Raw genomic sequence first — 23,082 nt, forward strand, 5'->3', positions numbered from 1 at the left:
AACCCTTTGAGTTCAGCTCCTTTATCAAAAAACCCACAAATAAGTCCTTGGGAGGATAGGATAGAAGTAATGAGGAGTCAGGAGAAGATAATTAAAAATCGTGTTAGGTGACCTGGCTATCTCAGGAAGAGATAAAAGCAGTAGTAGCTTTGCTCCTTGAGCCACGTTGCTCTTCATACAAGAAGAATGATACAGGGTATTCTTTGTAGTATTGGGTTGTAATTGCTGTGTATTAAATAGTGCATACTGCATGGTATATCTCACTTCTGAATGTTAGTTCAGATTGTGGAGGTTATTCAGTGTTATTTAAATGCTGGCTGCAGTATTTTGGGACCTTTCATTGCATGTAAAAACAAAGTTAAATAGAGGCTGTTGTGTGTTTTTCGTAGGACTTCTTGTGTCAAATAGAGAGATATTGTAAACAGTGTCACTTAACAACACCAATCACATTCCCTCCTGAGCATCCTGTGGAAGAAGTAGGACGTTTGCTATTATGCTGTCTTCTGAAGCATGAAGATTTGGGTAGGTAGGCTTCTGGTATAGTTGTCCCAGAATACATTTTGGACTAGTTTAAACTCTGCTATAGATGATTTTGGAAATGCATGTTCAGAGATTGTCTTTTCCCATTAAGGTCATGTAGCACTCTCTCTTGTTCATCCTGGTACCCTTGGAGTTGACCAGGTAAAGCACAAAACCTTACCAAAATCTGTAGTGGATGTGTGTCGTGTTGTCTACCAAGCAAAATGCTCACTGATTAAGGTAAGCCTCTTACCTGCTGAAGTTTAGATTATTTTTAATTTGAAGTGTTTTATTAAAAAGTTATGTATTGCTCATTTTATTGTATATTAAATGGTAACCTAATCTTTCAATGCCTCTTCTAGACCCATCAAGAACAAGGACGTTCTTACAAGGAAGTTTGTGCTCCTGTTATTGAACGTTTGAGATTCTTATTCAATGAACTACGTCCTGCAGTTTGCAATGATCTATCTATAATGTCTAAATTTAAACTTCTGAGTTCCTTGCCCCGATGGCGGAGGGTAGCTCAGAAAATAATTAGAGAAAAAAGGAAAAAAAGAGGTAAGGGAACATTAATGTTGTATTTTATTTGAAAAAAATTAAAATCAATCTCATTCCAAGGTTTGCTGCTCTGTATTTGAGACTTGTTAGCTAAAGCATCAAAGCCATTTGCTTTCTGCTGCATTTTCATGAAGTGTTTTAAATCAATGGTTACATGTCAGTTCCTACAGCAGAAACAGGCAGACAAGAGGGTCAAGTTTAGGTGAGGTGTGCTTCTTTGTGTTCCAACGTATTAAAAATGATCCATCAATATCAGTCCCTCTGAACTGGCTTTAGTAAAGTTTAACTAGAAGTGGCATCTTACTAAAAATCATGTTTTATTAAAGCAACTGTTGTCAAAGTCTGTTTAACTGGAAGTAAATAAATGTGGTGAACAAACATCAAAATGCTTTTGAAATTGGTCTTTAAAGATAAAAGCATATTGGAGGTATTACCAGAGCTAATTTGATAATAGTTGGACATAGAGTTCACCAGGAATATATTTCCATTTTATTACAGGCAGATCTTAAGCATTCTGTATGCTTAGGTTATCATGCAAACCTAAAAATTTGACACTGTAAAATGTTATCAGATTACATGGAAGAATAATTTTTTTTATTTCTAGTGCCAAAAAAATCTGAATCTGCTGATGTGGAAGAATCCAAAATTGGAAACGAAGAGAGTGATTTAGAAGAATCCTGTGTGGTACCTCACAGTCCTGTACCTATAGATAAAAGGCCTATACCAATCAAATCCCCAAAGGTAGGATATCAGATTTTGAATCAACCTTGTGAATAAAAATGACAAGAGGAAGAAATATTAGCTAAAGCATGATTACTATAACTTGATGTTTAATATTCTGATAATGGTGTTTGGGATATATGATTAAGTATGGCGCATTGTTTTAGTGAAACCTGGAATAATTCTTAAAAAAAGCTTGTGTACTGCATATTTAGAATATGTAAAGATACCTTCTCTAATTTTTAGGTTATTGATAATCTTAGAAGTGTTCAGATAAAGCTTAATTTCAAAATAAAAGATTATGATGGGTTACTTCCTCTTTTTTGAAGGTTAATGCATTTGAAATTTTATGTAGCAATTGTAAACAAGATAATGAGTTACAAATAATACTAAGCTCTTTCCTGGCTTTGAAGAAGTCGTCATGTCCCCTCCCCCCCAGTATTTTAAATTTGGTCATAGTTTTACATGAAATAACTTATACTTTCAGTAATTTAAAAGTTGTTTTAACATGCTACCTTCCTGTTTTGCAGGATAAGTGGCAGCCACTTTTGAGTACAGTTACAGGTGTTCACAAATACAAATGGCTGAAGCAAAATGTCCAAGGCTTGTATCCACAGTCTGCCCTCCTTAACACCATTGTTGAATTTGCACTTAAAGAAGAGCCGGTGGATGTAGAAAAAATGAGAAAATGTTTATTAAAACAGGTAAAATGGATGAAAATGGTCTTGCATGTATTAGCAGTTTACATAAGTATGACAATTTTTTTTTTTCTCTTTTGCAGTTGGAAAGAGCAGAAGTTCGTCTGGAGGGAATAGATACTATTCTGAAATTGGCAGCAAAAAATTTTTTGCTCCCATCTGTGCAGTATGCGATGTTCTGTGGATGGCAGAGGCTTATTCCAGAAGGAGCCAATATAGGGTAAAACTTTTTGTTGTTTTTACTTTCACAGTTCTTCGGTAAGAAAAAAATACTTACTTTTGTTGTTGTTTTTCTATGTAGGGAACCGCTTACCGACTGCTTGAAGGATGTTGATCTGATCCCACCGTTTAACAGAATGCTGCTAGAAGTAACTTTTGGAAAGTTGTATGCATGGGCTATTCAGAATGTCCGGAACATCTTGCTAGATGCTAATGCAAAATTTAAAGAACTAGGTGAATCTTTTTGTTGCTGTTTGCTCGGGAGAAGACTGTTTTAAATTAATATTGTTGCCTTTTTTTTTTTTTAATTTCCCAATAATTGGGATCCTAAAATCAGTTCCTTTGGTTTGTGCTGAGAAATACTTTGGCTTTCTGTCCATCCATGTGTTCCACTCCCTCCCTGTTCCCCCGTAACTCACTTTTCAGTGTTTAAGACAATGTTGCTGGTATCCCAGCAACAGGTAATTGATTACTCATTTTACCATTGAAATCTAAATTATAAAAATTTTCTTGGAACTCCAGCTTGTAAGTTCTTAAAGCCAAGCAGGGAATAGAAAATATTTTAAACCATCAAGCAAATCTATAACCTATTTTATTGCAGCTCCCAAATGTCAACTGACTGCGTTATTTATATTACTTTTGATTTAGGTGTGCAGCCTGTTCCTCTACAAACAATTACTAATGAGAATCCAGCAGGACCAAGTCTTGGGACTATTCCACAAGCACGTTTTCTGCTGGTCATGCTCAATATGTTGACGCTGCAGCACGGTGCCAATACCTTGAGTCTCCTCCTTAATTCTGGCATGCTAGCATTGACACAGACAACACTGCGGCTGATAGGTATGAGATCTTCTTGTTTCGAAGAAAGCATGTGTTCTATAAAACTCCTGTATTTTTTACCTGTTGGTGCACCCAAACTACAGAATGACTTTGCTGCTTAAAGATAGTACTTAATGCTGTTTACCCCGATACAAAAAGCACACCTGTAAACACGATTGAGAAGGAAGTTAGTTTGACTATAGCCTTTACTCATTCATTGTTTTTCTCCTAAACCTTTGCTTTGGCCATCCTTTGCTAGAATTTAGGAGTGATAGTGTAGTTTTGGTGGAAACATTACGAATAAATTAAAAATGTAAAATGTAAAATGAAAACATTAAAAACTGCCTACTCCCTATTAAATCAGTTTCATTTGTTCTACCTATTAAAACCGTTCCCAGTCTGCATATTTAAGCTGGAAGCTTCCTTTGTTTGTTCTGTTATCCGAAGTTCTGTGGTGTTTTTTGCCATGATTCAAGTTCTCCTGCTTTTTTTCCTCTGTTTTCTTAGATAATAGCAAATATCTGTTCTTGTAACTTGTACTTAGCTGGAGTGCTCATAAGAAGTTTTTCCAAAAATAATCTGTTAGTAGAACCATTTAGCCACTGGACTTGTCATTATAATGTCTCTATTATTTGTCACTTATTCGTGTTCAAAATTAAGTATTTAAAGTCCTGTGCATTCAAAACCATTATATCCTAGTTTCCTAAAAGCTGATTTTACTGTATCACCTGTTAAGTCAGCTTTCCTATTTGTTACTGCTTTTAGATTGCAAACCTTATGTGCCTTAAAGTTTAAGTGTGACACAGGTACGTATAAAAACTTGTAGCTGGTTTTAAATTTTTTTCATGTTTTTTCCTCTTTAGGACCTAGTTCTGACAACATTGAAGAAGATATGATTGCCTCTTCTCGTGGAGCTTCTGCCACAGTCCTAGAAGAGTCAAGAAAGGAAACTACACCTGTTCAGCTCCCTGTTTCTGGACCAGAGCTGGCAGCCATGATGAAAATTGGTACCAGAGTGGTGAGAGGAGTAGACTGGAAATGGGGTGATCAGGTACAACTTCTTTCATACAGGTTTGGGTGTGTTAAAATCTAAAGTCTGTATTCAGTGGAATGTCTGTGAATTTTATGTTCAAACTTTAAAGGTCATTTTACATTTCAAAGACTTGGAGAATTAGCATAGAAGATTTTAATTATTTGTTTAACTTCATTTTTGGAGATGAAAATTCTTTTTTAGTGAGACTGTTCTGATTCACAATTTAACAGGAAATTGGATCGCTTGTTTACTACAATATGCACTTCCAACTAGAGGTGTGTGGCACTTACGTAGTACATAAAGTAGATCTAAACATGAGTGTTGCTACAGTTTACCGGGGTAATTTCTTTTCAAGATTGTTAAATGCTTTCCAACTTTATGCTGGATTTTTAAAAAACATTATTGAATCTTTACTATCTAACCATTAGGTTAGCAGCAAAAAAAGAGAATTGCATTATTATTTTATGAACTTTGGATACGAATTAGTGTTGTTGATTGTGTAACTTGAGTCTCTCTCTTCTGTCAGGATGGACCCCCTCCAGGTTTGGGTCGTGTGATTGGAGAACTGGGAGAAGATGGCTGGATTAGAGTACAGTGGGACACTGGAAGTACAAATTCTTACAGAATGGGGAAGGAGGGAAAATATGATCTCAAACTAGCTGAGCCACCACCGGCAACACAACCCACAACAGAGGATTCAGACACTGAGGATGATTCTGGTAAAAAGGCAATTTTTTTATAAAAGTGGAGGCAGGGTTTTAGTTAAGTTCCAAAATAGATATCTTATAATATGAAAAAGCTTCTTTCACAGGAGAAAATGCTTCATCAAAGAAGATTAATAGGTTTACAGTCCTGACCAGATTCTCTCTTAAGGTAGCTTTACTGTGAGAAAGGAGGATAGAAAGCATGATATCACATTTGTTGCATATTCATGGGCCAAAGAATACAGTATTATCCAATGGAAATAGTTTCAGTTACAGATACCAGGAGGTATACATTTGAACATACGTTAATGCCATTCTAAAGTGTGTTTTTTATATGGCCTAATTATACATCTAGTCACACTGCTTCCCTATTCTTGGCACTGAATTTGGAATTTCTTTTAAGTTGTGTACGGCTAGAGAATAACTTTAAAATATCTGCACAAAATACCTGGTTTATATTTTGCTCTTGCAGTTGGAAATAAGGAATCTTCATGTCAAATCGTCTTAGAGAAAATATTTACAACAAATTTCTCACATCGTGTTTCTTTCAGAACTCTTTGTGAAATAGAATAACTCAATATTAATGTACTCCTTTGCTTTTTGTGTCTCCCTTCAGAAGGAGAACAAGTTGAGAGGAATCTCCACCCTACTTCCATGATGCTGACAAGTACTGTGAACCTGTTGCAGACATTGTGTCTCTCTGCTGGTGTCCATGCTGAAGTCATGCAAAGTGATGCTACTAGGACTTTGTGTGGTCTACTCCGTATGCTTGTGGAGAGTGGAACAATAGATAAATCAGGTATATTATATAGAAACAGTCTGCTTCTGCTGTATGCGTCTGTTTTGTGCTTTGTTGTCTTGTAACTTTGTAAATCTTCTGTTACTAGTTTTTAATCCTTTAAGGCCAAAGGCTAGAAAATGCATTTTCAGAGCTTTTAAAATCTTAATGGTTAGCAAAAGCAAGATAAGTGATCTTGAGCATTCTTAGAACATAAGCAGTAAAAGCAGGAGAAATGCATGAGGTGTGGAGCATCAGGATGTGTACGGTTAGCTTAGACAATGAATTTCTTAGCAGTCTTTTTCTCTTTGGGGAGAATGGTACAACTGGGTGTGTCATACTCATTTCCATAGCTGCTTTGTAATTTCAGAAGTAATGCTGTTAACTACTTTGAAATGAGGAAACAGTATAAGGATGAGAATTGTTTTAAAGGCATATTTAATAAAATTAATTACAGGCTTTAAAATTGAAGTTAATAGTTCATGGAAAGACAGTGGAGTAGCTCAGTGTTATGGTTTGTCCAAAAAAGCCCCATGTAGTATATAAAGAATTACATAGCTGGCGGAAAAGTCAACTGTTATATGTATATATCTTTTTGTTTTTAGCTTCCTTGCCAAATAAATTAGTTTATAAAGAACAGCATAGGAGTTGGTGCACGTTGGGATTCATTCGAAGTATAGCACTCATGCCTCAGATGTGCAGCACTCTTAGTACATCTCAGTGGATAACTTTGCTAATGAAAATTGTTGAGGGGCATGAATCTTTCACTGCTGCTTCACTACAGAGACAGGTAATGTGTGTATTTCCAAATTACTTTGATAGGCAATGAATTTAGTAGACTTTAGTTGTCTTAAAAGTGTATTTTAAAAAACAGATGGGAAATGTCCTTAAATCAGTTTTTAATTAATTGGAAAAAAGATACCGTGTCTTCTTATATTTAGGATTCATTGTTTTAAATATACATGTGTAAGTTTTTGAGCCTTCAGGGCACTACAGACTCCATTGTTCTATTGAAAACCTGAAAGTTTTGTACATGTCAGAGGCAAAAACAGTGTTCCAAAAATGTATTCCAGAAACTCCCATATAATGTTTTCCTAGAAGTTGAATAAAGAAAAGAATAACAAAAAGATGGTTAGGAAAAATGTGCAATTTCAACTTAAAGTTATCAAATTGTGTATTATCTACTGTCCCTCCTTCCATAGTAAACTGTTGTTATTGTTTTAATTATAGTCTCTCTTAAGAAGCTGTATCTTTGCATCTTATTTTGGTATTGTATTTCCCTTGTCCCCTTTCCCCTTTTCTTTTTTTGTCTTCCCTTTTTTTTTTTTCCTTTTTATTTTCTTTTTCCTTTCCTTAGCATCTTGTAGTGCCTTTTTCATGAGATTGAAAAGCAACCTTATTATGGAATAACTCTTCCAAGTTTTAAGGCTTGGGGATCAAAAGATCTTCTTAATCTTTTCCTTGATAAGGCATCAGCATTTTTTGACTAAAGCCTTGTATCGTAAAGGCCTGTGCATTTTTGTGTGATCTTCCAGCAAATTCTTGCAGTATTTTTAATATGATGAGACTTCTGTCATCATCCAGGACTTAGTGCATTAGAGTCATCTGTGCTGTTCAGGGAATACTCGAGAGAAATGAGCATTCCTCGTGTGCCAGCGTCTAACTTAAGAAAAAGACAAGACCTTGAAGTTTTAGAAAGACATACTATTGACACAGGTTTACAAGAAGAGACATCTCTTCACTGTTATTGGTCACTTGTATTGTATTGGTCTTCTGGGTAGAAGATGAGGAAGCTTAAAACCTGAAATACTCCTGTTCAGAATGTGCAACCTCATCTGCTCTTTGATACTGCAGCACTGCACCTTCCCGTGTTCCTCATCAGTCCTGCACCAAGTGTCTAAGTTTAGAGATGCCAGCCTGTTCCTTCTATACTGTATTGGAGGCCCTAATTTCACAGTAACTACTTTTGGGTGTCACTGTGGTTGCTTTTTGCGTTCTTCTATCATTCAGCTTTATACCTCATGATTTTTAATTGTCATACCTTCATTGCAGAATACTTGGAAACTTTCATTCTGAAATACATCTTAGTATTAAGTTCTGGGTCTGGAATCGGAACAAACCTTCCCATTCTGTATTCCTATTTTTCCTGTGTGTTTTAGTCTTTTACATTGTTTCCCAGTGTGTGTTTGTCTCATGTCCTGAGTATTGAAGAGGTTGGATTCACTAATATAATGTGCCAGTAAAATTGTTACTGACTTTGAACTGGCACAACTTCTTTTAAAATCTTCCTTAGCAAACTGAACAGAAGATCAGTAGCTCTGTAATTTCCACAGCTGGAAAGAAATTGGCGTTATAGAAAGAACGGAAGTTCTTTGGCGTTATAGAAAGAAAGGCGTTATAGAAAGGCGTTATATTGGCGTTATAGAAAGAAAGGAAGGCTAACTTTTAAAATGTCTTTCTTCTGTACTTAATATGGTTGAGAATTTCTTTAACATTTGGTGACGTAGAACGGAATAACACTAATTTTGTTCTCTTTTTAGATCCTTGCTGTACATTTATTGAAAGCAGTACTTCCATCCTGGGATAAAAACGAAAGGTCAAGAGACATGAAATTTCTTGTGGAAAAACTGTTTGGATTTTTAGGCAGCCTGCTTACTACTTGTTCTTCAGATATCCCACTACTCAGAGGTAGAGGAATTTTCCCTCAGTGGCTTATTTTTATGTATAGAAAATGTGTGCGTTAAATTGGTAACTGTCGTGCAATTGCTTTGTCTTTCTAGAATCTACTCTGAGAAGGAGAAAGGCCAGGCCCCAAGCATCTCTAACTGCCACTCACAGTAGTACTTTAGCAGAAGAGATAGTGGCACTGCTGAGGACACTCCATTCGCTCAGCCAGTGGAATGGACTCATAAACAAGTACATCAACTCTCAGCTAACCTCCATCACCCACATCTTTGCAGGAAAACAGTCAGAAGGGGTAGTTTCCACGTTTTAAAATAAGCTCATTTTTATAGAAATATTTATTTTGAAATTATAAATATTAAATGTTTGTAAACAATATTAAGCTTAATTTTGAAACCATTTTTCTATTTTTTATATATGTATTTATGTGTTGTAATTTTAAAATTGAAGTATGTGTGATTTAACTTTTTATTTTAAAGCAGACAGAAGTATATGTTTTCTCCCTACAGTTAATTTTATTGTTCTTTCTTAGGCTCTGTTGGATGACTACTTTCCTGACACTGAGAATCCAGAGGTGGGAGGCCTAATGGCAGTATTAGCGGTGATTGGTGGCATAGACAGTCGCTTGAGACTGGGTGGACAAGTAGTTCATGATGAATTTGGAGAAGGCACGGTGACACGCATCACCCCAAAAGGGAAAATCACTGTACAGTTCTATGACATGCGAACATGTAGAGTGTGCCCTCTGAACCAACTAAAACCAGTAAGTTCATTTTATTGAGGCTTTCATACAGTTAAAGATGGTGCAAAGAAGATTTTTTTTCTTCATTGGGTAAATACATTGACATTCAACACATACAATGTTCTGAATGCAAATCTAAGATGGTACTCATGTGAACCCCTGTAGGGCCTTTAATGCCCATCCTCATTTGTTGAGGAGGTGAAAGGAGACTGAATTTGACCTGAAGTCCTTTGACTTGAGGTAAAATCCCAAGTCATGACAATGTCATTTATAGCTCTTACGTGAGAGGAGCTTATTTATTTCTATTTAGCTTGATTTGCTAACTAATGTAGAAAGCCTTGGGTGTTTTCATTTGAATCTTAATCTCAAATTGGTTATTATGGCTTTAGTGAAAGCACAGTCAAAGTGCCTGGTCTGCTTCAGGGACTGCAGTTCTTCCTTGCTCTGACTCTGTCTTGCTTTTTCACCAACTAGACCTGCAGTTGTGTTGTACAAATACAGGCTTAGGAGCTATGTAGGGAATAGAAATCCTCTCCAGTTGTTCCTGGTCAAGAGCAAGAAGACAAATGCTACTTTTTCTCTTCTTCAGTTAATAACCATTGAAACTTTTGAATGATTTTTGTAAAATTTTGGAAAACGCTTATCTGCATTTTTTTTTTGTTTTGTCTTGTTCTTCCCCCACTGTCTAGCTTCCAGTTGTGGCTTTTAATGTGAACAACTTGCCTTTCACTGAACCTATGCTATCCATTTGGGCTCAACTAGTAAATCTGGCTGGAAGTAAAATAGAAAAACAAAGAATGAAGTCTCCCAACCAGGGTCTTTCAGGTACAGTTGGGGGTTTTCTGTTGTTTTTTTGTTTTGTTTTTAAATAGCTGGATATACTCTGGGACAAATACTGGTAACAGCAAGTGTACATAAGAAAAAGGTTTTTCTGGAACCTTACCTTTTTTCTTAGTCAAATTGAATAGTATGTACTTACGAGACAAGTTTAGCTGGAAGATGAATTGCTCTGCACTGTAAGTGGAATACCGTTTTTACTTTGGTGAGAAAATATAAATGAGGTTTGGGTCTGGACTTTTTGTATTGAATTGTTTAATACTGGATGCATGTAACATCTTAACTGCACTTAGTGTGCTATATATCAGCTGTATGATTGTCCAGGGTATGAAAAGTAGAACGGCAATGTTTTTAATAATATGGGTCATAGAATGTGTGCAGGCTTTTTATCCAGATGCTGTTCAAACTACCTCATATCATTAGTATTTCACAAGCTTTCAAACAGTGAGTTAAGATGTAAACTGATTTTTGGACTGAGGTAGTATCAGTGATAGCCTTTCTTCTCTAATACAAGAGATTCCTAGTGCTAATGGCCACTTCATATTTCTGATAGGTCAAGTGGATTTGGACTTACTGCGATGCCAGCAATTAAAGCTGTACATACTGAAAGCAGGCCGAGCTCTGCTTTCTCACCAGGATACACTAAGGCAGATCTTATCTCAGCCAGCTGTTCAGGAGTGTGCGTTAAATCCTGCAGGTATTCTGAAATGCAACCTGAGTATGCTGCTGTTTGTTTAGGTGGTAGATAGAGTATATGATTATAACCCTTGCTAATGGCAGTTGGAGGCTAGAAACTAGGTTTGCCCTCTAAAGACTAAAAATTAAAAATTAAACTTCAGGAATGTTTTAACCTTATATATTAAAAGCATTTTGACTTTTTAACTTAGGTTTTGAAGACTAAGTGGATCAAGTGTTTGAAGCTTGAAATATTGGAGTTAGCTAAATTTGTAAGTCTTCTATAGCTAGTAAGCTTTGTAAGTAATTTTAAAAAAACTTGTCGGTTTTTTGCAGTAATTTCTTTTTCTGCTTCAAAGCTTAAAGTATGAGTTCTCAATTGGCTGTTCCTTTTACTTCAAATGCTTTGCAGTTTCTAGTGAAACCAGTACGAGGATACAGTGTCTTAAGCATAATCTTAAAAGGAGTTTAAGGAATTGTAGTTTTAATAATTTGAATTTATTCTCTATATACATTCATTCTACATATAAAAATAAAGAAAATAGCTATCCTGAAATCTGACAGAGCTATTGATGCCCTTATAGTTTATATTAATTCTTTGGGCATTTGTGAAACATGTAATGTGTTTAAATACATTATTATATTTAGTTTATTTGTATATTTCTGGGGGTTTTTGTCAGTTGCCAAATTTTAAGTCAACAGAATCATCAGTTTTTTCCCAGGAATGGAACATGGTTTTACTTCTACCATCAGTTTTTAAGGGGGGGAGGGGGGGGGAACCCCACCCAATTTTCTTTTTTTTTTTTCCTTAACCAGAACAGCCTAAGTACATGAGGACTATTAACTGTTTTGTTATCGTTTCAACTACGAGAACTTCCTTTTGTTGGAGTTAAACGAAGAGTGAGAACACTTTCCTGAGATAGCCACAGTAAAGATCTAGGAAATATGAATGTTTATGCCAACAAGAATACAAAATCAATTTTAAAAGTTGCAGAATTGTGAGCCAGTTGATTCAGAAAAGGTTTACCCTTTTTGAAGGGGCAATGAATACCTTCAATGAATAGGGAGCTCTTCCTAAGAGGTGTATTAGAGGGGGAAATGACTCAATCCGGAAAGTATGCACCATGGTTTTGGGGATCAGTGAGACTGCTTGTGGTCTCTATAAAGTGGTTTATCCTGGAAGGACCTCTGTATAATAATCTTATTGTAAAAAGGTTAACTCAGAAGATACTTGTGCAAATTCACTGTCCACTGAGCATTTTTCTGCTAGACATGTTCTACGTGTATTTTAGTAAAACTATTGTTTATCTACAAATTTCTCATTTGCTTTTTTGTATGGAGATTGTGGCACACATGATTTAATCTTAAATGCATGATTCCTGTGGAGAAGGAATATGGGACAAATAACAATATGTTTGATCAACCAGTAGGCCCCAGAATAAGTCTCTTAATTGACTTCTATTACATGGTTTTGGTTAAAATAATGTTTTTGTTTCAAGAGGATGGAGCAGTTGCCTCTCCCGACATAGGAGATATGTCTCCTGAAGGACCCCAGCCTCCCATGATTCTTTTACAGCAACTTTTGACAGCTGCTACGCAACCATCACCTGTGAAAGCAATATTTGACAAACAAGAACTTGAGGTAGAGTCTGTGTTTTCTGCTAATAAGTAACCTAATAAGTAAGTCTTTTCAATTCACATTCCAGTTGAAACTTGTTAAGCTATAGGTTTTTTAAAAAAAAAAAAAGTGACGCACAACCCTTTTTGGCACATAACCTTTAATTTCAGGCACACACACAAAAGCCCCCATACTAAATATGCTTGTTTTAATTGGACTGATTTATTTGTTCTCATTTAGGCTGCTGCTTTGGCAGTGTGCCAGTATCTGGCTGTAGAGTCTACACATCCTTCAACTCCAGTGTTTGAAGACTGCAGCTCTAGTGAAGCTACAACACCCATCACAGTGCAACATATCCGACCCACAAAAGTGAAGAAACGCAAACAATCTCCAATTCCACCCCTCCCCATTGTAGTTCAAGTTATGGAAATGGGATTTCCTAGGAAAAACATAGAATTTGCACTAAAATCTCTGTCTGGAACCTCTGGAAGTGCTTCTGGATTACCAGGTATTTCATTTAGTTAAATTAAGGATGTTGGAAGGAGAAGGAAAGTTGCGAGCAGATTAAAATGCTACTTACAAGGGAGCAATTGTTACTTCTCTTTTTGGATACTATCTTAATGTCTGAGAATCCTTTAGAGACAGACTGAGTTTGTTTTCTGTATTAGGAGGGGAAGCGTTGGTTAGCTGGTTGTTGGATCACCCTGATGTTCAAATTACGGATCTCTCTGATGCTGATACTGTCTCTGATGAATATTCAGATGAGGAAATAGCAGAGGAGGTGGAAGAAGCTGAAGCTGCTTGCCCTGTGGTAAGTATCAACTTACTAAAACTTAAGTCATGCTAGCTTGCTGCAAATTTTGTAATTCTTTCCTTTTATGAGCTTGGTTAGAGTACAAGGACATTCTGCTGTCCCAAGATTTCGAGGCTGTAACAAGGACCACGTTTGCATGTTTCTAAGGCATGTCATAAAAGAACTCAAGAATAATCTATAAATATTTATGTAGGAGTAGCACAAGGGAAGAGTGGAATGCAGGTAGATGTTTCACTAGTGGCAGCTGTAAGTATCCCTGATAGTTGGTCTCAGTTTCATCTAAAATAGTCAATACTATAGTGTAATGTTTGTATAGGACTCTTTCTTTTCTTTTTTTCTTTTCTTTTTTTCTTTTCTTTTTTTCTTTTCTTTTTTTCTTTTCTTTTTTTTCTTTTCTTTTTTATAATTTTTTTTCCCCTCGCCTTCCTCTCTTTGGTCTGGAAAACAAAAGTATATTACCTACAAGGAATGACTGAGGAATTAGTGAGTAAATGGCAAAAAGATGTCAGTGAAATAGCTTAGCTTTTTCCTTATAAAAACTATTTTCACTTATTGATGATAAAATGACCTTTACAATGCCTATTGAGCGTGATGGCTTTAATGTGAATTTGTATTAGGCTTCTGTTGACTTTCAGGAACTGTTTCAGTAAGGATTTGCCAATAAAATGGGTTCCATATTTCTATTTATTTTTTTAAGGAGTTATGTTGAATTTTCTGGCACATGTGAGATTTTGTAATTGAAAGAAATGCATTATATTTTGAAGAAATTAACTTGACATTGAGTTCTGATATCTTCATCAGTATTGCAGTGTGAAACTGTGCTATATATTGCCTTGAATGAAAAAAACATTTAATGCTGAAAACAGAACAAAGTTTTCTGAAAATTCTCATTGCAGCTGGAATGCAATAGTTCTCAAATTTTTTAAAGTTAATCAAATCTTGAATAATTTCTGATAACTACAATCATCTTTTTTGACAGCTTGTTTTTCTAAGGGAATACTTTAAATCCTATTGTATTATATAAAAAAAATATTAGTAGTGTACTTAAGGTAGGAGTTTACCATTCACCACTGTTTTTGGTTTTGTTTTTTTTTCCTCTCCAAACAAGTAGCCTAAGAAGTGGAATGTGAATGTGTATCTGCAAGGCTAAGTAGATTACTCACAAATCCTCTTTGTTCTAATTTTCTTTGGCAAGCAGATTTCATAAAAGCAATTTGCAGCTCGTTTCACACATTTTGAAAATTTGCAGCTACATTTCTTGGCAAGTCATTTATTTTAAACTAAAGTTTAGTTTCCAAAAGTAGATCATAAATGTTAGCCCTATAGTGAGTTGACCTGTTGAAGATTTTTTTCCATTTTGATGTGCAATTTGGATATTATGTGTGTTTGGTTTTGTTGGGTTTTCTTCAGTCTCTGCTAACAATTTTATTTATCTTAATTGAAAACAAATTTTGTAACTGTTACATGTTTATTTTGGATTTTTTTTTCCAGCCAGGTGGTGCTGTTGTAACAGAAAGCCAGACCTATAAGAAACGAGCTGATTTCTTAAGTAATGATGACTATGCTGTGTATGTGAGGGAGAATATCCAGGTAAGCATAATGATGAAAAGCTATGTTGAAACTATTTTCTTTCTGGTACAAAAGTCTTTGCATAGCTATGGCATTCTATTTTCCTTTTTCCTTAGGTGGGGATGATGGTTAGATGCTGCAGAACCTATGAGGAGGTTTGTGAAGGAGATGTAGGCAAAGTTATTAAATTGGATCGAGATGGATTGCATGACCTGAATGTACAGTGTGATTGGCAACAAAAGGGTGGTACTTACTGGGTCAGATATATCCACGTTGAGCTTTTAGGTAAGTTCACTGCTAACTGCTTTTTAATAAAAAACTGAATGATACATTAAGGGAGATTTATTTTTTGGGGGGGAAACCCACTCACCATGCATTTATTCTTGCAACTGCTAGGATTCCCACCGCAGAGTTCTGCCTCTCATATCAAGATAGGTGACAAAGTGCGTGTGAAAAGCTCTGTTACCACACCCAAATACAAATGGGGATCAGTTACTCACCGCAGTGTGGGAGTTGTCAAAGGTAATGTATATTCAAAACTGGGCATGGGGAGGTAATAAAACTGGAAACCACACAGACTTTCTGCAGTGTTTAAGGAGAGAATCTTCTAGACACGCTTACAAATCACACTGTTTTGTGGAATATTGCATGATGATAAGAGTATAGAATGCATTTGATGTCTGTGATGAATTTATAGACTGTTTGTGGAATATTGCATGATGATAAGAGTATAGAATGCATTTGATGTCTGTGATGAATTTATAGACACGTACTCTGTGGCAGTCCTTTCTGTAAGTGTGTTCATCTGCTTTTTGAGCCACTCCATTCACATATAGTAAAGGTCTTTAAGAATCTGTGCAGCTTCCTGTTGTGGTTCTCGTTTATACTTTGGATGAACCACAAATGGTTTTCCTTTAAGAAGTAAACCTAACTTGAAGACTTCATGTGGAAGTGAGGAAAAAGTGGGGTGTACTAGTGTGAAGCTGTAAGGGATGTTATAGAAGTAACCTGTGGGGCATAGATTATTTGAAGAGGTACAGATTTTGGTCATACTGTATTTATGCTCAGAAGTACTCTCTCCCTTTGGGAACTGTTTTAAAAAAATAAATGAAAAATTCAGAGTCAAGGAATTTAAATCGAATAATATACATCTTTAAAAAAATCTTTAGAACTCTCTTGCCCTCTGCCCCTTTCCAGACTATCTGATTAGGTTAATATATACTCCTGTTAAAAGATTGCTTTTGAAAGTAACTTTTATTACATGTTTCTGCTCTGATGTTGGACTGGACACTTTCTGCTTCATTTCATAGAGATTTACAACACATTGTATTTTCTGCATGTTTTTGTCACAGCTTTTAGTGCCAATGGAAAAGATGTCATTGTAGACTTTCCTCAGCAGTCTCATTGGACTGGCTTGTTGTCAGAAATGGAACTGGTCCCCAGTATTCATCCTGGAGTCACGTAAGTGATGATTTACTTTTTTCTTAATGTATATGGGTTATCCTTTAGCCTTGTTGTCTTGATTCCATTATTGACTCGTGTTACAATTAACTTGTACCGTGAAAACTGCTAGAAATATATTTACTCGTTCTTTTGTGAAATCAGGTGTGATGGCTGTCAGATGTTTCCTATCAATGGGCCTAGATTCAAATGCAGAAACTGTGATGATTTTGACTTCTGTGAAACCTGTTTTAAAACCAGGAAGCATAACACCCGACATACTTTTGGCAGAATAAATGAACCAGGTAAATTTCAGAATCTAAGTGTTTCTTAGATTAATTTAAAATGCATTGAATTTGTTTTTTAAAAACCAGTTTTAAATTTTGGCTCCTTAACATAATGAAATTAGCATTTGGACTGACCCGCTAGACAACAAAACATTTTTAGCAGATCACAGCACTGCTAAATTGCATGTGGTGGACTACACCAAAACATCAATCCTTAAGCTTTCTTTGTAGTGTTAAAAAAGTTTAAAAAATATGGCTACGTGACAGTAACTCTTTGTCAGAACTGCATTTTCAGCTACACCAAGAGTAAAACATGTAATTCTTTTAATCCTCCTGCCTTTTGCTATCAGCCTAAATGTAGGTGAATGGAATCCTCATGACAGCAGGTGCAGCTTGAAATACCTAAGATACCTTCTTACACCTCAGTTGCTCTTCAGCAATTTTGCCTATCAACGTGTCATGGCTGTTGGCTCATTTCCTCCATGATGTGGAGACTCCAGAGAGGTGTGGTAGGAAAGGGAAGCCTTTTGAAACACTCATAATCAGAATTTTTTGTTTCTAGGGCAAGAACAGGTGCAGCCATTTTAACTCCAGAGCTTTTGGGCTTTGCATTATTATGCAAAACTTACCTGATACTAGCTTTTCTTTCTTTTCTCTCCACCTGTCTAAAAATCAGACTGATCTCTGGTATTTGCAAGGTGATGCTGGCTTCTGGACTAAACTTCATATTTACATGTAGCCAGTCTAATTGGTTTGGAAAATGAATAAAACTGATTCCCTACTAGAAATCATGAACATGCATTGCATGTGTATGATGGGTTGTCTAAAGGGCAAGAAAGACTTTCCATTAAGAAATCAGGTAATATGGTTGTACAGCTAGTGTGGTGTGAATCTTAATCCTTCCCGTTGCCCTGGATAGGGTGTAGGAGTTATAATATTCTTTTAGTCAGGCTTTCTAGAAGCTATACAAAGATCAGTGAAGGGAAGTAGAAGTAGGTTTTTGCAGGGAGGAAATCAACAACTCACTAAACCACCTCATTCGTGAACAAGATTCAGAATTTGAGTGTTGTAACTTAGCTATGTCTATTCTCCTGTAAGAGATTCTGTTGAGGGTTGGTTGCATATTTTTCATATGCTATGGTGGTGTACAAAATTCATGTGCTGTGGGCTTGTATTTTGAAGTATGTATCATCATAAATGTTGATTTGTATTTCAAAAGGAAGGACCCTTTCAAGTGGCTATTTAGTGAAGAATGTTAGTCTTTTAAGGATTCTATCAGTTTAAAGATTGTATGCCCCCGTAATGTAAAATCAAAAAACATTCTATTTTAGGAATTACTCTTAGTGTCTTACATTCCTGAAGAAAGTAATTTTCCTTCATTTTTTAATGTTTATTTTTTACTAAATTATGCCTGATTTCTTGGTACAAATCAATCATAAGTGTAAGAATAGAAAGTGCAACTATCCCAAATGACAGGCATGAAAACTTGTAGTCAGGTAAAGTGCTTGAAACTCCTTTAAAAATAAATAGATCTTGAGCTATGCCCTTTAAACGTGAGTAGTATTACCGTACCTATGTGACATGCTTCTGTATTCTACTTTTAGACTACATAACTGAAATCTTTAATTTGTCATATTTCCTTTCACATTGCTTATGGGTTTAATACATGCTTAACGTTTCGTTCAACCATGCAGGTCAGTCTCCGGTGTTTTGTGGACGTTCTGGAAAGCAGCTGAAGAGACGGCATAGTAGCCAGCGGGGAATGTTACTGGATGATTGGTCGAGAATAGTTAAGAATTTGAATGTCTCATCCTCTGTGAATCAGGCTTCACGTCTTATTGATGGTAGTGAGCAGTGCTGGCAGTCTTCTGGCTCACAAGGAAAGGTAACTTTAAGCCATAACTGGTTTATTCTGGCATACTTTCTTCTTAAGAGGATAAGTATTTACCTTAGTGAAATATATTTGTTTGTTACCTTCATGTAAGATAGAAGAGTGGTAAAAACAGACATCTGAAGTACAAAACTATGTTTCTTCATAGTAAATATGCCTTTTTTTTTTTAAAGCTGTGCTTCATCTTTGTAATTATTTCATGTGAATTATAAGGAACTTGTGCGATTTTTTTAAAATACAGGGTAATTATTCTATTCTGTAGTTGGTTATATGGTTACAAGTGCCTTTTCAGTATAATAACTGATGATAATTGTTCTTAACAATCACATTGATTATATTTTACTTAAGTGAGTTTGTTGCAATATGAAAAGCACCAATGTTCTTACTAGCTAAAACTGCCTCCAAGCACTCCTTCACTTGCATAGAATCACAGGATATCTCTAGTTGGAAAGGACCCATAAGGATCATCAAGTCCAACTCCCTGCTCCTTGCAGGACTACCTAAAATTAAATCATATGACTAAGAGCATCTTCTAGATGCTCCTTGAACTCTGACAGGCTTGGTGCTGTGACCACTTTCCTGGGCAGCCTTTTCCAGTGACCGACCACCCTCTCACTGAAGAACCTTTTCCTAATGTCCAGTCTGAACTTCCCCTGATACAGCTTCATTCCATTTCTTCTTGTCCTATCATTGGAACCAGAGAGAGGAGATCATCACCTCCCCCTCCGCTGCCCCCCTTGAGGAAGTTGTAGACAGCGAAGAAGTCACCCATCAGTCTTCTCTTCTCCAAGCTGAACAAACCAAGTGACCTCATAAGTCTTGCCCTCAAAAACCTTTCACCATCTTGGTCACCCTCCTCTGGACACACTCTAATAGTTTGATGTCCTTGTTATACCGAGGCTCCCAAAACTGCACACAGTGCTCGAGATGGGGCTGCACCGGTGCAGTGTGGAGTGGGACAGTCGCCTCCCTTGACCAGCTAGCTATGCTGTGCTTGCTGCACCCCAGGACACGGATGGCCCTTTTGGCTGCCAGGGCACACTCTTGACTCATTCATCTCGCCATCAACCCAAACACCTAGATCTCTTTCAACCGGGCTGCTTCCCAGCCTCTCGTCCCCCAGTTTGTATGTATAAGCAGGATTACCGTGTCCCATGTGGCAAATCCGGCACTTGCCCTTGTTAAATTTCATACGGTTGGTGATTGCCCAGCTCTCTAGAGTCTATCCAGATGTATCTGTAAGGCCTCTCTATCCTCAAGGGATTCCACAGCTGCTCCTAGTTTAGTGTCAGCAGCAAACTCTCTTAATGTACATTTGAATCCTGCGTTCAGATCGTTTATAAAAACATATAAGCATTGTTCCTTAGTTTATGGTTTGCCAGTTTTATTGCCCCACAGCACTGCTCTGTGGCCAGCCTAGGCACTGGCATTTGTGGCTAGGCTTCTGTTCAGTGTGTTTTGATGCTCAGTTGATGGCCATGCTGAGAATATGCCCAGGTACCCTTCCTTCGGGTTGTCTACAGACTGTAACCAGTCAGAGATGTACATTATGTCCCATTTCTTGACCTCCAATGGTATTGTGCTTTCTCAGTCTTCTCAATGGTGTTGCTCTTGGGTGAAATAAATAATTTCCTGCAACTGTTTCTCTTGTATTTGGAGGTTGGACAGGCAAGAAGTTCACAAGGTCATTTTCCTTTGGCCAGTTCCCATGCATTGCAGCTGTTGTGTACCATTCACAAATGTTTTTCATGCTTTTGTGAAAAACAGCACACGTTTATTCTTGTTAACCATACGGTGGTCCTAACAATACTCTCTGAAAGTGAAATTTTGTGTGTTTCCCCTAGCACTGGATTCGCTTGGAGATTTTTCCAGATGTTCTTGTTCACAGACTCAAGATGATAGTGGACCCTGCAGACAGCAGTTACATGCCCTCTTTAGTTGTAGTTTCAGGTATGTATATGTTCTCTGAGAAGTCTGAATTTTTTTTTTTTGTACATTCAATAGTAGGTATTTATCTGGTTTCAGTTAACATAGTCATCTATTTAATATGCATAGTGCCTGTTTATGAAACAAACACCATATCTTAAAATGTTTTTCTTTCCATGTTCTGTTTTCTAGGGGGGAATTCCTTAAATAACCTTATAGAGCTAAAGACAATCAATATAAATCCTACAGATACCACAGTGCCTCTTCTCAGTGATTGTACAGAAGTAAGTGAAGTTTGTGTGAGAATTACTCTTGTATGCAACAGAAAAATATTTTGCTGCAAGAGATGGATGAAAAGCACTTTTGTGATTATTAAGGCATGGTATTTTACTTTTTCCTCTAAATTAACACTGTTTCTGACAGTTTAGTAAAGTTACTTATCCTGATAAGTTTTACTGTAATCACAGTGTAACTTTATTAGTAGGCTAATTATTTATTAGCCTTAGTAGTAAAGCTATTTTAGTTTTTTTGATGTAAATCAATATACCTATGAACCAAGAAGAGAATCTAATAAACTTAAATTTGGGGATAATTTTGGTGGGTAATAAAGCTTATTTGTGAAGTAGCTCTGATCTTTTTCAGTAACAGCAAGGAAGAATGCATGATGAATTTTTAGAACATTGGAAGTGAAATCAGAGGCCATATGTGTATCTTAAAGCATGCCAAATATTTGAAGTTACAGATTCATTTTGTTAAGGTGACAAAGTCAAGCAAAAGTTCTAATTCTTTCCTATGTTTCATAAAGTTACATAGAACCCAAAAGATGGCAATTTAGTTTTTTCTTCTTAGTACCACAGGTATATTGAGATTGCAATCAAGCAGTGCAGAAGCTCTGGGATTGATTGCAAAATACATGGCCTCAGTATACTGGGACGTATACGTGCAGAGGATGAAGATTTGGCTGCAGTCCCTTTCCTTGCTTCTGATAATGAGGAAGAGGATGATGATAAAGCTAACACCGGGAGGTAGGTAACTGCGGGGGTGGGGGAGAAATGATAAAGAACCTTAGTGTCTATGTATCAAACAGGAGATTATTCTAAGAAGAGCAGCTTAATTAGGTGGAATGGTAGTAAAGAGAATTCAGTATCTTAGTTTGTCAGAATTGTGAGTCATTCATTTGTTGATAAATAACTTCTTTAAGATTAGCACACTGGTAAGGTGGTAGCATTTTGTACAACTCTTCTGCTTCTGCAGTATCCTTGGAGTTGAAAACCTACCTAAAAACTTGATGTGTTTATATTTGTTATGTGGCACGTGTACATTTACAACTGCTCGGCAAAACATTCTGGGTTTTTTTTTTGTTTTTATTTGTTGTAGCCACCACTTAACTGTGGTGGTGTAGTTTAAGTACTGAAACTGTTCCAAACTGTGAAATCAGTAAATACAGTAAAAAGGTGCATCTGCTATAGCATGCAGGTTTCTAATCTGACTTTGTTTTTTTCCTCAATATGTTCAGTCTTGTTAGAAAGAAGGCAGCTGGGCTCGAATCGGCAGCTACGATAAGAACCAAAGTTTTTGTTTGGGGACTGAATGATAAAGACCAACTGGGAGGGCTAAAAGGTTCCAAGGTATGTTTGTTGTTTTCGTACTTTCATACAAAACAGAAACAGCTAAAAATAAAACATATAAGTTTCACACTACTCTAAATTAATTCAAATTTAATCAGAATTTTAAAGTTTATTACCAAAAGCTACAAAGAGTAGGTTTTAATGGCTTTCTACTGTTAAGACATGTAGATGTCTGCTGGGTGGAAAATTGGAGAAAATTTGCATTTTGGTTGTCACTCTGAAATCCAGTTTGATTTTTAGGAGCCACTTAATCATTTGTTTTAGATGATAGTGAACTAATTGTTCTAAAAATGTGTAGTACTCTATACATATTCTGTTCCTTTTGAGTTTGCATGCATGAAATTAAGATATTAGTGAACTTTTCTATGTATTACTTGTACCTGGAGCTGGTGCAGTAATCAGAAAACAAAAGTTGAATTCTAATCTTTTGAGCGGTGTAACTTGATTACAATTCATTGTAATTCGAGAGGAATTTCAGCCCTGTGTGCAACCATTTATACATAATTTCTAATACAATGCAAGATGGGAGATACATGGTGAATGTTTAATCAATTTAAGCTTTCATTAATCTGAAAAGTATGTTAAGAGAGCATTTCTTTAATTTATGTTGTAAATAAAACATACACTATTGTAGCCGTAGAGTGCCTTTCAAGAAACAAAAAGTTAACTGTTACTGTATTGTCCATCCTGTATTTTATTGGTGCATAAAGCCATGAAGGTTTCAGTGCAGAAGTGCAGATTTCAGTTCATTCTTGCTCCAAACATGTTGAAGGCAGAATTATGGCTCTGTTTGACTGAAGTGCTTCCCCCTCACCTAGAAAAGGGGAGAACTATAGGACAGTTAAATGGAAGAAGTCAGAGGATAAAAAAAAATCAGATACCTCTATAAATGTGAACTAATTCTGTAAAGGTTAAACTTTTTTGA

The 23,082-nt window shown here is 36.3% G+C and overlaps 1 protein-coding gene across 6 annotated transcripts in view; it reads left to right on the forward strand.

Moving 5' to 3' along the window:
* Window positions 1-23,082, forward strand: part of HERC2 (HECT and RLD domain containing E3 ubiquitin protein ligase 2) — a 119,230-nt gene that overhangs the window by 54,070 nt on the left and 42,078 nt on the right. For all 6 annotated transcript variants that reach the window (XR_012040342.1, XM_072849614.1, XM_072849617.1 and 3 more), the window contains 30 exons: window positions 390-522; window positions 632-759; window positions 882-1,077; window positions 1,682-1,818; window positions 2,328-2,501; window positions 2,579-2,715; window positions 2,797-2,948; window positions 3,363-3,554; window positions 4,397-4,584; window positions 5,093-5,285; window positions 5,887-6,069; window positions 6,654-6,838; window positions 8,589-8,736; window positions 8,829-9,025; window positions 9,263-9,493; window positions 10,162-10,297; window positions 10,863-11,006; window positions 12,484-12,626; window positions 12,843-13,110; window positions 13,271-13,413; window positions 14,908-15,006; window positions 15,102-15,270; window positions 15,382-15,507; window positions 16,338-16,446; window positions 16,591-16,730; window positions 18,407-18,597; window positions 20,448-20,553; window positions 20,722-20,813; window positions 21,379-21,554; window positions 22,046-22,157. Coding sequence is in view for 5 of the 6 variants with exons in the window: in XM_072849614.1 (XP_072705715.1) it covers window positions 390-522; window positions 632-759; window positions 882-1,077; window positions 1,682-1,818; window positions 2,328-2,501; window positions 2,579-2,715; window positions 2,797-2,948; window positions 3,363-3,554; window positions 4,397-4,584; window positions 5,093-5,285; window positions 5,887-6,069; window positions 6,654-6,838; window positions 8,589-8,736; window positions 8,829-9,025; window positions 9,263-9,493; window positions 10,162-10,297; window positions 10,863-11,006; window positions 12,484-12,626; window positions 12,843-13,110; window positions 13,271-13,413; window positions 14,908-15,006; window positions 15,102-15,270; window positions 15,382-15,507; window positions 16,338-16,446; window positions 16,591-16,730; window positions 18,407-18,597; window positions 20,448-20,553; window positions 20,722-20,813; window positions 21,379-21,554; window positions 22,046-22,157 (4,728 nt within the window). In the remaining variant the exon portion in view is untranslated. The remainder of the gene's footprint in view (window positions 1-389; window positions 523-631; window positions 760-881; window positions 1,078-1,681; window positions 1,819-2,327; window positions 2,502-2,578; window positions 2,716-2,796; window positions 2,949-3,362; window positions 3,555-4,396; window positions 4,585-5,092; window positions 5,286-5,886; window positions 6,070-6,653; window positions 6,839-8,588; window positions 8,737-8,828; window positions 9,026-9,262; window positions 9,494-10,161; window positions 10,298-10,862; window positions 11,007-12,483; window positions 12,627-12,842; window positions 13,111-13,270; window positions 13,414-14,907; window positions 15,007-15,101; window positions 15,271-15,381; window positions 15,508-16,337; window positions 16,447-16,590; window positions 16,731-18,406; window positions 18,598-20,447; window positions 20,554-20,721; window positions 20,814-21,378; window positions 21,555-22,045; window positions 22,158-23,082) is intronic.

The sequence above is a fragment of the Ciconia boyciana genome, chromosome 1, assembly GCF_034638445.1.
Source record: "Ciconia boyciana chromosome 1, ASM3463844v1, whole genome shotgun sequence".
NCBI lineage: Eukaryota > Metazoa > Chordata > Aves > Ciconiiformes > Ciconiidae > Ciconia > Ciconia boyciana.